Source organism: Condylura cristata, unplaced genomic scaffold, assembly GCF_000260355.1.
Source record: "Condylura cristata isolate star-nosed mole 26May11 unplaced genomic scaffold, ConCri1.0 scaffold00013, whole genome shotgun sequence".
Taxonomy (NCBI): domain Eukaryota; kingdom Metazoa; phylum Chordata; class Mammalia; order Eulipotyphla; family Talpidae; genus Condylura; species Condylura cristata.
In genome coordinates this window covers 18,575,428-18,588,306 of record NW_004567114.1, presented here as the reverse complement: position 1 = coordinate 18,588,306, position 12,879 = coordinate 18,575,428, and the positions used below count along the sequence as shown (strand labels likewise).

Sequence of the window (12,879 nt, the reverse complement as noted above, 5' to 3'; positions counted from 1 at the left end):
TTTCTTTCATGCCACTCCAGGTACAACGGGCCCCCTGCTTCTCTCCCGCTGCCCACTAATGTCTCTCTGACCTCTCTTATCCTATGACTGATGGCAGGTTGGTCTGGGAAGGAAGACAATTGAGTAAAGTGCTTCATACAGGAGAGAGAGTGACTGATAGGCTTGACCTCTGCAAGTTTGCGGTTTGGGACGAGTTTACAAGTCCAAGCATGTATCTGCTAGAAGAAGAGATCCACAGGCGTGAGACTAGAGGCTGAAGAGGGGACTACTGGTTGTATCAGTTGGCTTTAGGCATCAGAACAACATCTGCAAGTGCTATGAATAGTCCCAGCCTATATTAGCTCTCATTTTGAGACCTCTGGAAGAAGCATCAGCGGACCCAAGGTTCTTCTAGCACCTTATTGTGATTTTTAAGGACCTTCCCCTGCTCTGTCTCGGCCTCCTGGCTTGCCCTTCTAAGGTAGTGTGCCTCCAGATTCCAAAACAGCTGCAGCCGTTCCTGCTGTTACAAGTAGGCGACATCCAGACACCAGATCAGTTCTGTTTGGCCAGAAGTGAGGCCACATGCCCAAACCTCACTCAATCTTGGCAAGAGATGTGAGGCCACTTTGACTGGCTTAGTCCAGTCATGATTCACTCTCAGGCCAAGGCCTGCCTTCCTTGAAGGGCATGACAGGTGCACGGGAAGATGGGGAGGTGGCCTTTGGGGTGGCATCAGGAGCATGTGCCAACACAGTGTCTTGTGTCTCCCACCAGCTGAATCCTTCTTTGGGGGGACAGAGACAGTCTCTGGGGTAGCCTGCTGCATGGGAGCAGAGATGTGCAGACTGATCTCAGTACATGGTGCCTGATGAATTTAAAGGCATTGGTGACTTTGCACAAAAGCAAAAGGCAAAGCACAGGGTGTTTTTTAGCTTTGTCATTATCACCTGATACTCTCTTTTGAATAGTTGGGGCAACTCTACTTCCAGATGCACAGCCAGTGACTTTTATTGATTTGAGTGGCTGTCCAGAGTCAGACTGACTGGGCCCAGGGATTGGAACAGTGATTCAGCAGGAAGAGGTACAGTGACAAGGCAGCGTCCATCTGTCTGCTGCGGGCTGGCTTTGCCTGCACTCATGGAGGGCTGCTGAGCGAGCTGCGTCTCTGGGTCTGTGTGAGAGCAGGTGGGACGCAGGTTGTCTGGGAAGACTGTAACCCTCAGGTGTTAATCGCTCCATGCTGAGTCACTCCCTGCTATGGTTCAAGCTTCTGAGATTCATGACCAGCACCTTCTTGCTCTGTCATCCCCTGAAGACTCGAACTCATGGGCAGGAACCAGGCCCCCCAGGGCCACCGTCTCCAGGCTCGGTCGAGTTGGGTGGGACTCTGGTCTGAGCCCAGAATCTGATCCACTGTTTGTTGTCATCCTGCCCATGCAGGGTCTCTAAAAATAAAGACCTGTGACAGTCATGTTTTTGACTTTTCTGAACAACATTTCCAGTGCATGCTGTCTGTCATCTTGCTGCTTTTCTGAATGTGTTGATGGAAGAGTGGGTGGCTAGGTAATATTTGTGTTGGCACAGAATCCAGCGACTGATTTTATTTTTTAAAATATGTTTGAACCTCCCAGAGATGTAGACCATCCCATGGAAGCTTTTCTACCCACTGTAATTCTGTTTTCTAAAAAGTGTGTACTTTAATAACTTATCAGAACAGAGATAAATCCCACGAACAGCAAGCTATTTACATCACTCTGGATTGGTTTTCGATCCTTGTCGAACATCCATTTTTGCCAGTTCCGATCCGTGCAGGCATTCTATTTAGAGCGCTGTTTTCCCATAGAACATTATTTCTTTTATAATATATAATAACTTGATAACAGTAACTCACATTTCAGCTGCATTTTACAGTTTACAAAGCTCTTTTTATACCTTATCTCAAGCTTTCTATTGTATTGTTCAATAATGTATTGCTTGAGCCAGGGCTGTGTAAAGTAAGAAAGGAAAAAAACCAAAAAACCCAGCAAACCCCTGGGTCCAAGTCCTGCATTTGAAATAACAAGCTCTGTGACCCTGAACAGTGCTTTGCTTCCTGGAACTGGCCTTCTCAGCGAAGTGGACAAGCAGAGGAAGCAGCGAGGACATACGTGTCATGGGGACAAATAATGACTCTTCTGTCTCTTCTCCATCTTTTTTTGTTTTTTGGTTTTGCAATTACAAATAGCAACCTCAAGTTTTCAAACTTTTAGGTGACCCTCAATTTTCCCATTATATTTCTGTGTGCCCACAATTGATTTTTCCTCCTCCGAGCCATTTCCTCCTGAGAGCCTCTAGTGACCCTATAGGTGAAGAAAAGTCACATTCTACCTTGAAGTATTCATTGGTCTCTATACTTTGATTGGCTTGTAAATTCCAGATGAAGTAGGAAATTCTCAGGCATCCTGAAACTGTTTCCTGAATATTCAGCAGTAGTAATTCTTTTTCCACCCAAACCTCAGAAACAGAAAACTTAATCCATTTAGATAACACAGATGTGAACATATAATTATCTCTGGGAGATAGACAGATGGGGAGAGGGCAAACCCTTTGAAATGTTTATTTGTTCATTCATTTATTCATTCACTCATTCATTCACATGAGTATTCAGTAAACATCTGCAGAGTGTTGAATGTGCATTGGGCAATGGTGAAAACATTAGCTGTTGGAGGAAGTTTATGGAGAACACACATTTTGGGAGAAAAATCAAAAAGTCAAGTTGATATCAAACACCTGTTTTAGTTGATTGCATCTCGTCAAAAAAGAAAAACTCTAGTGAATGTACTTATGGCAGTGTCTTCAGAAGAGAATTGAATGAAACAGAAGGTAAACTGAGTTTTATTTTATTATCCTCAGTCAAGAAAAGTCTAAAATGGCAGCAGCTCAAAACATTTTAGACCTGGACCAAGCAACTCTTATCTCTGACCCCTGTCCCACCCCCTTGAAGTTCTGGAGGTTGGTAAACTCAATAAATGGTGTACAAGATTATGTGAATTTTTACATTTTCTGGACTTCCTAGCTGGCATCAAGTTTTCAAGTTGCAGACCTTGTAGAGTTAAGGCCCACCAACTTCCTTGCAAACAGACCTTCAAATCTTTTTTTTTTTTAAATGCATACAGAACTAGGGTACATGCCAGAGGTGCAGGGGTGGTGAGAGGACTCACCAGAGACAGAGTGGGAAGCAGAACAGGCAGACTGATGAAGTACACTGCTGAGGGGAGCAGCGGCGGGTCAGGAGAGGTCTGCCGCGCCATGTGGTCACCTCTGGGGCGGGGATCGAACTAGCACCTAAGTGGCCGAGGTCATCTTTGCAGTGCTGCGCTTAAGCCTGCTGTGCTACCATGGAGGGCCAGGCCTTCAAATCTTAATGTAACCATGGGAGTGACTCACCTACCTCCCACAGAAGGCTTCCGAAGCCATTTTACGAGTGGTGTAATGTTTTTGGTTATAAATTAGTTTACTAATTAATTCTTAGCAACTAATATCAATCATTACTCATTAGTTATTAGCAACTAATATCAATCAATAAAATCTTTTTATGATTAATGACATTAGGTATTAATAACCAACAGTACGACTAATGAATAATTATATAATTGATTAGTAACAGAGAGATCTTAAAAATGCCTTTCAATGCTATGGGCTATTAGTGATGATTAAAAATTTCACAAATATAACAGTGACCATACAATTAAGGAGGAGTTACTGGTTGGCCAGAAGCCTCAGCCCCATGAATAGACCCCGCTAGGCTACCCCTGGCTCCCTGCATTTACCCACACCTGGCCCAGGGTAATTGCCTAGAAGGTGATCAGTAAAATTGGTTGAACAAATGAGTGACTTTCACTCTGGCTCCTTCTCTTGTGTCTCTTGGGTGAGAATCCCTGTGACTTGGGCTGGAACCGTCTCCTATGAGATTACTTGCCTGAACCCCAAGGGTGGAGTTCAGATGCCGCAATGGCCTGTGGTCCTAGGCCCAGGCCGAGCAGTGCCTTTTTCCTGTGCACCTGCTCTCATCCCTTGGGTGGCATCGGAGGGCACGGGACGAGATGCAGTGTCTGGCGGCTGCACCCAGGTGCCTGGGTCTGACAGATGCCATCAGGCCTCGCTGCTGCCACCTCTCCCTTCTAGTTTCATGTGACACCCACAGAAGCAAAACATAAACTAAATCGATTATCATAAGGTCACAGGTCTAGTCTGTGAAAGGCTAGACAAGACTTCACAGAAATTAGACTGCAGCCAAATGTAATTAAAATGGGTTTTGATAGAAATTGAGGATAATAGCCCCGAGTGGTGATTCTTTTAGAATGATTTCTAGTACATCACCCAGGACATAGGGTGAATGGCCCTGCTTTAGTTTTCTTCCTTCGGCATCGCATACATCTAACACGGCATTGAGCAGAATATCACAGGCCAGGACGAAAGGGAGCGTAAGCCAGGGTTGTCTCTGGGGCTGAGTCCTTCTGCATAGATGGATGGTACCTTAGTTCACCTACTGTATGAAATGCCATGGGCTAGCTGGCTTAAACAACACATTTCTTTCTCATTGTTCTGAAGGCTGGAAATCCAAGAGCGTGGTGCTGACTGATTTGATTTCTGGTTAGGTCGGGGGTGGGTGAGGGGACTTTCCTCCTGACTTGTAGGCAGATACCTTCCTCAGGGGTCCTCACATGACAGAGAGTGGGCTCTGTTTGCTCTCTTCCTCTTCTTAGAAGGACACATCCAATCATCGGTGCCCCCCTTCATGACCTCATTTAAACCTCACACCCTCCCCCAAACTCCACTTTCAGATGCATTCACACTGGGGCTGGGGACATGCAAACGCTCAGCCCATGGCAGATGGGAAAGGGCTCTTAGTGCCAGTGGGCCAGGGGTCTTGAATTCTCTTACTCATGGCTGCTCTTCTGTAGCCAGGGATGGAGATGGGTGTTCTCAGGGAACTTAGACTGTAATTGATGCCAGGAAGTACTAGGAGCAACAGTCGGGGGGGGGGGGCCCAGACCTGACTTTGAACACCAGCACTTATAGGAGAGAGGGGCGTTGTCCCTTGTGCTCCCCTCCCAGAATGCAGGCCTCGCCCTCCACGCCCCCTGCCCCCCTTACCCACCCACTGCACAGACACCTGCTGTGACCTTGCGAGGCTCTCAGACCCAGAGCCCCAGGGTGGGGCTGCCCCAGATCCATGTCCCTGCTCAGCGTGGGGGCTCTGCAGATGACACTGGGCTCTTATCCTCTGCCAGTGGTGCTTCTTAATTCCACATCATTAAATTGACAGATGAAATTCTAGATGACTCTTCTAAGAGACCTTTTTTTTCCCATCATATCTGGAAGAATTGCCAAAACACTGAACTTTTCATTCCAATTGGTCTAATCTCTTATCTCTCATTCCTATTGTCTTACCCAGCCTTATTTTATTTCTTTTTCTTAAAGATTTATTCTTATTTATTTATGCATACTAGAACTGGGGTACAGGCCAGAGTGTTGGTGTGGGGTGAGAGGATTCACCAGAGACAGAGTGGGATGCAGAACAGGCAGAACTACTGCAATACACTGCTGAGGGGAGCGGTGGGTGGGTCAGGAGAGGTCTGCTGCTCCATGTGGATCAGCTCCTTGGCTGGGGAACTGAACTCATGCTGCAGTGGCTGGTGATGGCTTATGGTGCCGACATTAACCTCTTCGCCACCAGCAGCCTTGTTTCTTAACTTAATTTCTTTGATCCAAACAGAACAGCTTAAGAAATAAGTGAGACACAGTTCCTGTGGCAGGGCCCTCTCCGTGCTTGAGAGTAGGCTCAGACAAGCCTGGGAGCAGGGAAGGCAGCAGTGAGGGTTGTGCCTCAGAGCAAAGCTCGGGGACTGGGTACACCCAAGGCAAATTCTGGCCCCAGACTTCCTTGCTAGGCACATTTGGGAGAATCATCTGCTCTCTTAGAACCTCAGCTTCCTCGTCTGTAAGAGGGGGTGACAGGGATGCGTGTTGGGCCACCTCCCGGAGCTGCTGTGCAGACTGAGGCAGTAGTGCTGTGAGCCCAGTCTGTCCTCACTTCACACCTGCATGGGCTCTTGGAAACTGTAACTCTCAATGAAACTGCAGGTAACAAAACCAGTTTGGGGCCCTCCTTGGTGGCCCAGTGGGTTAGGATGCAACACTGGAAGCTGGCCACAGCTGCTTCAGTGCAAGTTCGATCCCCACCCTGGAGCTGACCCACATGACATGGCAGACCTCTCCTGACCCGCCCGCTGCTCCCCTCAGCAGTGCACTTCATCAATCTGCCTGTTGTGCTCCCCACTCTGTCTCTGGTGAAGCCTTTCGCCACCCCTGCACCTCTGGCTTGTATCCTAGTTCTGTACGAATAAATAAATAAATCTTAAAAAAAAAGGAAAAAGCAGTTTGATGTGGGCTCATTGACATAAGTGAGTTAAGCTTACAGTATATTTCTTCTCACAAAGCCTCATCAAATTTCCAAAGACCCAACGCACTTTTAACAGCAAACAACCATTTCTATTCATTTAGTTTCAAACCTGTTTTTCCCAGTTCTCCTGGCAGCTTGCGGTGAAAGACAGGAACCAGCCCCACCTTCTGTTGCAGGGTGCATGCACTCCCATGCTATACTCTCCCCTGCTGGGACTATTTCGACACACTTGTGACCTGAACACGCATATCTTTGGGATGTGGGAGAAACCCTAATTTCCAGAGTTGTTATCATCTTGGACTTAGAATACAGAGACGGGCAGTTTCCCTCCTCACCCCTTGCACAGCCCGGGGAGTTGTCAAGTCCCCGACCTGGCGGGGGACACATCTCCCTTGCTGATGGATGGGGTGCTTGGTGGATTTCAGGTGCTCGTCCTGGCTGTGAAGCAGCTGTTTCCAGAGTTTGAGTTCATGTGGCTGGTGGATGAGGCCAAGAAGAACCTGCCTTTGGAACTGGATTTCCTCAATGAAGGAAGAAATGCCGAGAAAGTGGCCCAGATGCTCAAGCACTTTGACTTCTTAAAGGTAGAGGGACAGGGCCATGGGGCATGGTGGTTTGGCAGAAGAGTACCGGGGAGGACCTGTTCCAGTCCTGAGCGCCCCTTTTCCCCTTCCTGCCTCCTCAAAGGACAGGAAGGGAGCAGCTCCTTCGGGGTCTTTTCTCGGGTGGGGGTAGGGGTGTTGAATGAGTTCCCCTTGGTGATGCACACGAGCACTTTTGATGGTGGCGATTTCAAACTGTTGAACTCGGGCACCGTTCTAACATTTTCTATAGATTATGCTATTTGTCTATTTAATATAAGTGAGTTCTGCTATTTATACGGCATATGTGTTTATGCAGAATCATACAGCAAAATTTACAGGGCTTATGGGGAAGATGGGGTCAGGCTTACAATACACAACATCACCCAGTTGCGCAGCACAAGATAAAAGAACCGTCCTGCTCTCTGGGTGGATTCACAGAGACGGGGTGACTGGGAGTGTGTTCGCATCGCTCACCTGTAAATCTTAGTCCATGGGAGGAGAAGCCATAGCTGTGGGGTTGCCACACATTGGTTTTGATGGGAGGTGGCGCCCTGGTGACCTGAGCTCTTTGAGTGAGTTCGGAACCAGCCTGTGTAGAAGTCCCCAGTGTTGTGACTGGCTTTTCCTTGGCCGCCATGATAGACATGGAACCTCTGTGAGTCCATCCAGACATGCAGACTAGATCTGTTCACCCTGCCTCGGCCTTCAAGTTCCCACCACCAACTCACTGGAAACTTGGCTCTCTCAGGCAGTACTGACAGCACCCTAGCATCACGCGGTGGGGTCTTCAATGTGCTCCAGGCAGCGTAGTCAGTCCCGCCGCCCATCCCCTCATTCCACTTGTACCGGCCTTTCCTAAGCCTGTTGCTGTGTTAGGAGCTGATGGTGGTTTTGGTGGTAGGGGGGGTTGCTATGGAAAAGAGATGATTGGTGCCAGCCTGGGAAGACTTTCTGTCTCTTGGGGCTGCTGCAGTTACAGTGCAGATCGTCACCTTTGGAGAGTGACTGTGGATGTTTCTGTGGGCGCCCAAGAGGAAGTATTTAATTTCAACCCAGAATGTGGCACTCAGAGAGGGCTCCGAAGATGTGTGGATTGTGCCAAGGGGTACACAGTCTGCTGGATGTCTCTTTGACTGCCTGTGACATCCACCCTCTATCAGAGACAGCAGTCTGAGAGCAGGGGAGTGGGCACATGGCCGAGCTTTTCTGACCTGGGCACTGGTGCGTATCTCAGGACATTCTGCTGTCTCTTCCCCGGCAGGGTTGCTCCTCAGAGCTAGAACTCTGAGCCAGACAAACAGCACCATCTCCTCCACCGTTCCCATGGAAACAGCAAAATTGTCCCCTGGTTAGGGCCAACTAGCGTCTGCAGACCAAGACATGTAATAATAACAATAACACACATTTTTGAAATGAGCATGCCAAATGGGTAAATAATTAATGTAACAGTTTGACCTGCTGCTTCAAAGCCTGCACACCATCCCTAAGACAATGGTGGGATTAAGGCTCCTGAGTAATTAATTTTGCCTAAACATGCACAAATGGAAGGCGCATTTGCACAGTGAACCTTGTTCCGCTCTTAACACTGGAGATAGATTGTTTTGCACACTGGCACCCCTTCACAACATCTGTGTGTCATTAAGCCTCAGCGAAGAGTTTACCTCTCAGCGTGCGAGGCATCTTCCAGAGGGGTTTCGTAACCTCAGTCCTGTGCCATAAATCTCCCAGCCAAGCGCTGCATGCAAATGTGGTGTCAGGGAGACTGGGAGAGGCAAGGAAGCAGCCAGGCCCATCGGTCAAGGCCAGGCCACTGTGGGTTTGCCTCACATGGTGTGCGTGCTGGAGGGTTTTGGGAAGGAGACAGGACAAGCGCTGAGGGTTGTGATTGAGCAGGGGTGGCTGGGGCAGGGCCTGAGGGAGAAGCCTTACCCCCACAGGGGTCGGAACTGGGAGAGATGAAGTTCCCTGTATGGGGTGGGGGCTGGGGTGTCATCACCTGAGCAGAGCCATCCAGGGTTTCTCAGTGCCAGGTAAAACAGCAGGACTCTCCAGAAATTGTGGACCACTCTGAGAGGATGTACATGCTTTCGGAGAAGCATCAGCGCTTCCTAAGAATCAAAGATGAAGAACCACTGAATCTCAAAGGCTAATAACGATTAGGTCTGAAATGGTAAGACTATAAACACAGAGACAGAGGGGTTTGCCTGGTAGGCTCAGGAGGGCGCCCCTGCTGTGGAGGGGGCTGAGAAGTGCTTACAAAATGCAGACCTGTTCTTGCTCGGTTAGGAGCGACACTTGACATGAGGACACGAGGTCTTACTTGACTTGTCCCTCATCACTGTGCGGGCGGGGTCTGGGGGTACCTGTGGTAACTGATAATAGTGTTTTTTACATGCTTACACTGTGTGGGGTGCATTTTAAAGTGCTTTCCATGCATTTACTCTTTAATCTTTGAAACACCCCCATAAGGGAGGTGCCATTCTTAGCTCCACATCACCAGGGGAAGCTGGGGCCCAGAGAGACAAGGGCTCCTGCCTAGAGTTACGAAACTTCCTGGGAAGGGGCACAGGAAGAGGCAGCTCTGCAGAGGCAGCCTGGCTGCAGGCCTGCGTGCTGACTGCTGTGCTGTTCTGCCCGCACGACCACTTACGGGCGAGGTCTGCTCTGTGCGGGCCTCTAGGCGGCACGTCTTGGCCCTGTTGTTTGCAGAAGACCTGGGGAGCTGCATGGCAGCTGATGTTTGTCCGGCTGGTGCTAAGTGTCTGCTGCTCTGTTAAGCACCAGGCCTCTGAGGGAGTTTGCTTCCTAGTAAATGCCATCACCATTTTGCAGGTGGGGAAAATGGTACTCAGAGAGGTTATTACACTTCCCCATGGTCACACAGCTTGGTTCCCATCTGACAGTCTGATTGCAGGTCTGTGTTTTGCTCCTCTTGGGGGGACACTGTGGCCCTGAGTGGTGGGCACCACCCAGGACCTGTTTCATGGGCATGTTGACAAGGTACAGTAGCAAAATGGAAGCCCAGGTTCTGGGGGCAGGTTGGTCCAGTGTAGAGGACACCTGGAGTCTGGAGGTAGACCCTGAACCCAGAGGCCCTATTGGCCAGGGTATGACCCTTCCTGTGCGGTCAGTGGGTATCTTGGCCATAGCCTTCCAGGCTTTACTTTTGTTTGGCAGGGGGTGACCCTGGGGTTCTTCTTATTGCCTCATTGAAATTTTTCTTTCCTCTTTTGCTGTTTTGATAGAAGTTGGGGGAAGCAACTATGGGAAAATGTTGGTGTTGTGGGAAAGTGAATTTCACCTTATGACCCCCACCTCTCCTGCCCACATGGTGATTTAGGGACAAACCTGTTGATCTCGTGTCCCTCGTCAAGTCAAGTTGCTCCTCACTGAGCAGGAACATGTTTGCATTGTGCAACCATTTCTGGGTAAACATTCCTTCAGTCCATCCTTGAGTCACCCTGAGAAACCTCTCTGTCTCCTAGGTTTGACATTTCTGCCATTTCAGATCTTAGCAGAAGCAAGAGGCTCATTCAGTTATCAGACTGGAATGGTTGCGTGTGGAGGGAGATGTGGGGGGAAAGGTGGAGGCGGGAGACCGAGCACACCCCTGGGGCTCAGTGTCCCCAGCCTTTGGGTTTTCTCTTCCCATCTGAGGCGCTTTCCTGGCTGCTTTCCATGTTGCCCCAGGCAGACCCAGGTAGGGGTCTGACCGCTCATTTCCAGAACCCCAGGTGCCCACTGGCAAACTTTGGTTTCCAAGTAAGCACAGGGAAGAGCTTAACCCCCAAATCTATCCCTTCTATTTGGATGCCATGAACAACAACTTGCACTCATATTTTTAAGGATACTTTTGGAAAAACGCCAAGCAAGACTGAATGCCAAGCTCACAAAGTTAGCAGAGCTAGAACAGGAAACCAGTCTCTTGCCTTGAGGGCCGTTCTCTTACAGCTGGTTGAGTTTTGTGGGTTGGAGTGCGGGAAATCCTATTTCCCAAAATTCTAGGATCAGTTGCTCTTGTTTCTTTATTTGTAAGTGGAAACAAACCCATCGCATTTGGGGGAAGCGTGGCATGCTTAAGGCCAGTAGCCCCTTGCTCCTGGCTGAGGGGTACGGCTCATTTGTGTGGCAGCCCAGCGCCCTGGGTGCAACTGGCCCCCTGCTGACTCCTGGGAAATCTGTTCTCTTGACTACTGGGGGTTCTGAGAGTCAGAAGGTGTTGGAAAATTTATCAGGTAGGAGTGCATTTGTTCTACTGGTAAGTGTTCTACTGGTAATTCACTCTAAAGTGAATTTAGAGTGTCTTAAAAAGGGTTTATTTTCCTCACATGGCAAGAGACAGCAGCCGCCTGCTGATTCTGTCTTAATAGTCTGACAACCTCAGGAATGACAACTTTGTGATTTTCTTGGATTTTCCCTCATGGTTGCAAAATGACTGCAGCTACTCCGGATAGATATCACTTTCATTCTTAAGGCAGGAAGTGAAGGGTAGGGAGAGTTATACTGCCTACAAACATTCTTTTTTATCAGGACAATAAAAGCCTAGCAGATTTCCACTCTGTCTCGTAAGCCAGAAGGAACTGTGTCACTTCTATTGCAGGGCAGGCAGGGAAAGTATGTATTTTTTTTTCCTTGTCTCTGGGAAGGAGGAGGATTTGGACTAGGTGTTAGGTTAGGATTTAGCATTCTCTGCCACAAGGTGCTTGTAGGGAGTGGGAAAACTCAGGACTCTCTACTTTAAAAATTTATCATTCTGTAGAAGTTACTACTTACCCAGCTATATCCATATAATACACCCATCACACAGATGTATGGTTTGGGGCAGAGGGTTGAGATTTATGTGAGGAGCCTAACATGGGCCTGCTGAGAATGGGAAATGGCTTTTAGCACCAGCTCTGGCTGGATTGCGCCCATTTCCCCTCAGGGCCCAGTTTTCGTTTTGGTTCTTCACAGTGTCTGGAAGTCCCTGAGGATCAGGGCAGGAGGCCAGGCTCTTGTCCCAAGCAGGAGGACAGGCCCTAGGGGCCAAGCCAGAGCAGACCGCCCCCCCACCCCTCCCTCCTGAGGCCCCCTGGGGGCCTCTTCTCTGTGGCCCTTGCTCCTGGCTCCTCGCCTCCCTTTCCCTTCTGACCTGCCCTTTCTGATTCCAGGTGCCCCGGATCTACTGGGATCTGTCCACCAAGCGGGTCCTTCTCATGGAGTTTGTGGATGGCGGGCAGGTCAATGACAGAGACTACATGGAGAGGAACAAGATTGATGTCAATGAGGTGAGACCAGGGAGTTGGGTGTGGGCAGGGTGCCCGGCTAGGGCACGTGCGTTCAGGGGGGCCCTGCCGCCTTGAGATAGGGCTGCTGCAGAGCAGTCATCAGAGCACAGAGACTCCTCCCCGCCATGTAGTGCGACCCTCTGCCCATCTCATAAAGCTGGAGCAGGTGCACAGGTGGGTGCAGGCGCGGTGCCCCGGGGCAAGCACCAGCCATCACAGAGCCACGGCTTGGGGCAGTGGTGCGAAGTCAGTGGTACTTGGTCCTCTGCCCTGTGGCACCCAGGCGCAGCCTCCTCTCTCCTCCTGACCTCCCATCTTCCTACTGATCCCAGAACTCTAGGTATTGGGCTAAAAGGGGTCAGAAGTAGCAACTGGTTTTGCTTCCTAGAACCAGGAAAGAAGGGAGGACTTGAGTCTCCACCCTGTGGCCTCAGGGGAAGCAGCCAGTGAGGGGAGGCCTTACCCCATTTTCTTCTTGGTTGCCTCAGGGCCCCACAGGCGTACTTTGTACTTTTTTTTTTTTTAAAGATTTATTTATTTACTCATACGGAACTGGGGTACAGGCCAGAGATGTGGAGGGTGAGAGGCTTCACCAGAGACA

General features: G+C 49.4%; 1 protein-coding gene across 2 annotated transcripts in view; it reads left to right on the top strand.

The window, feature by feature from the left end:
- ADCK1 (aarF domain containing kinase 1) overlaps positions 1–12,879 on the top strand; it is a 91,431-nt gene that overhangs the window by 60,824 nt on the left and 17,728 nt on the right. For both annotated transcript variants that reach the window (XM_004682049.2, XM_012724310.1), the window contains exons 6-7: positions 6,853–7,011; positions 12,162–12,278. In XM_004682049.2, the coding sequence (XP_004682106.1) occupies positions 6,853–7,011; positions 12,162–12,278 (276 nt within the window). The remainder of the gene's footprint in view (positions 1–6,852; positions 7,012–12,161; positions 12,279–12,879) is intronic.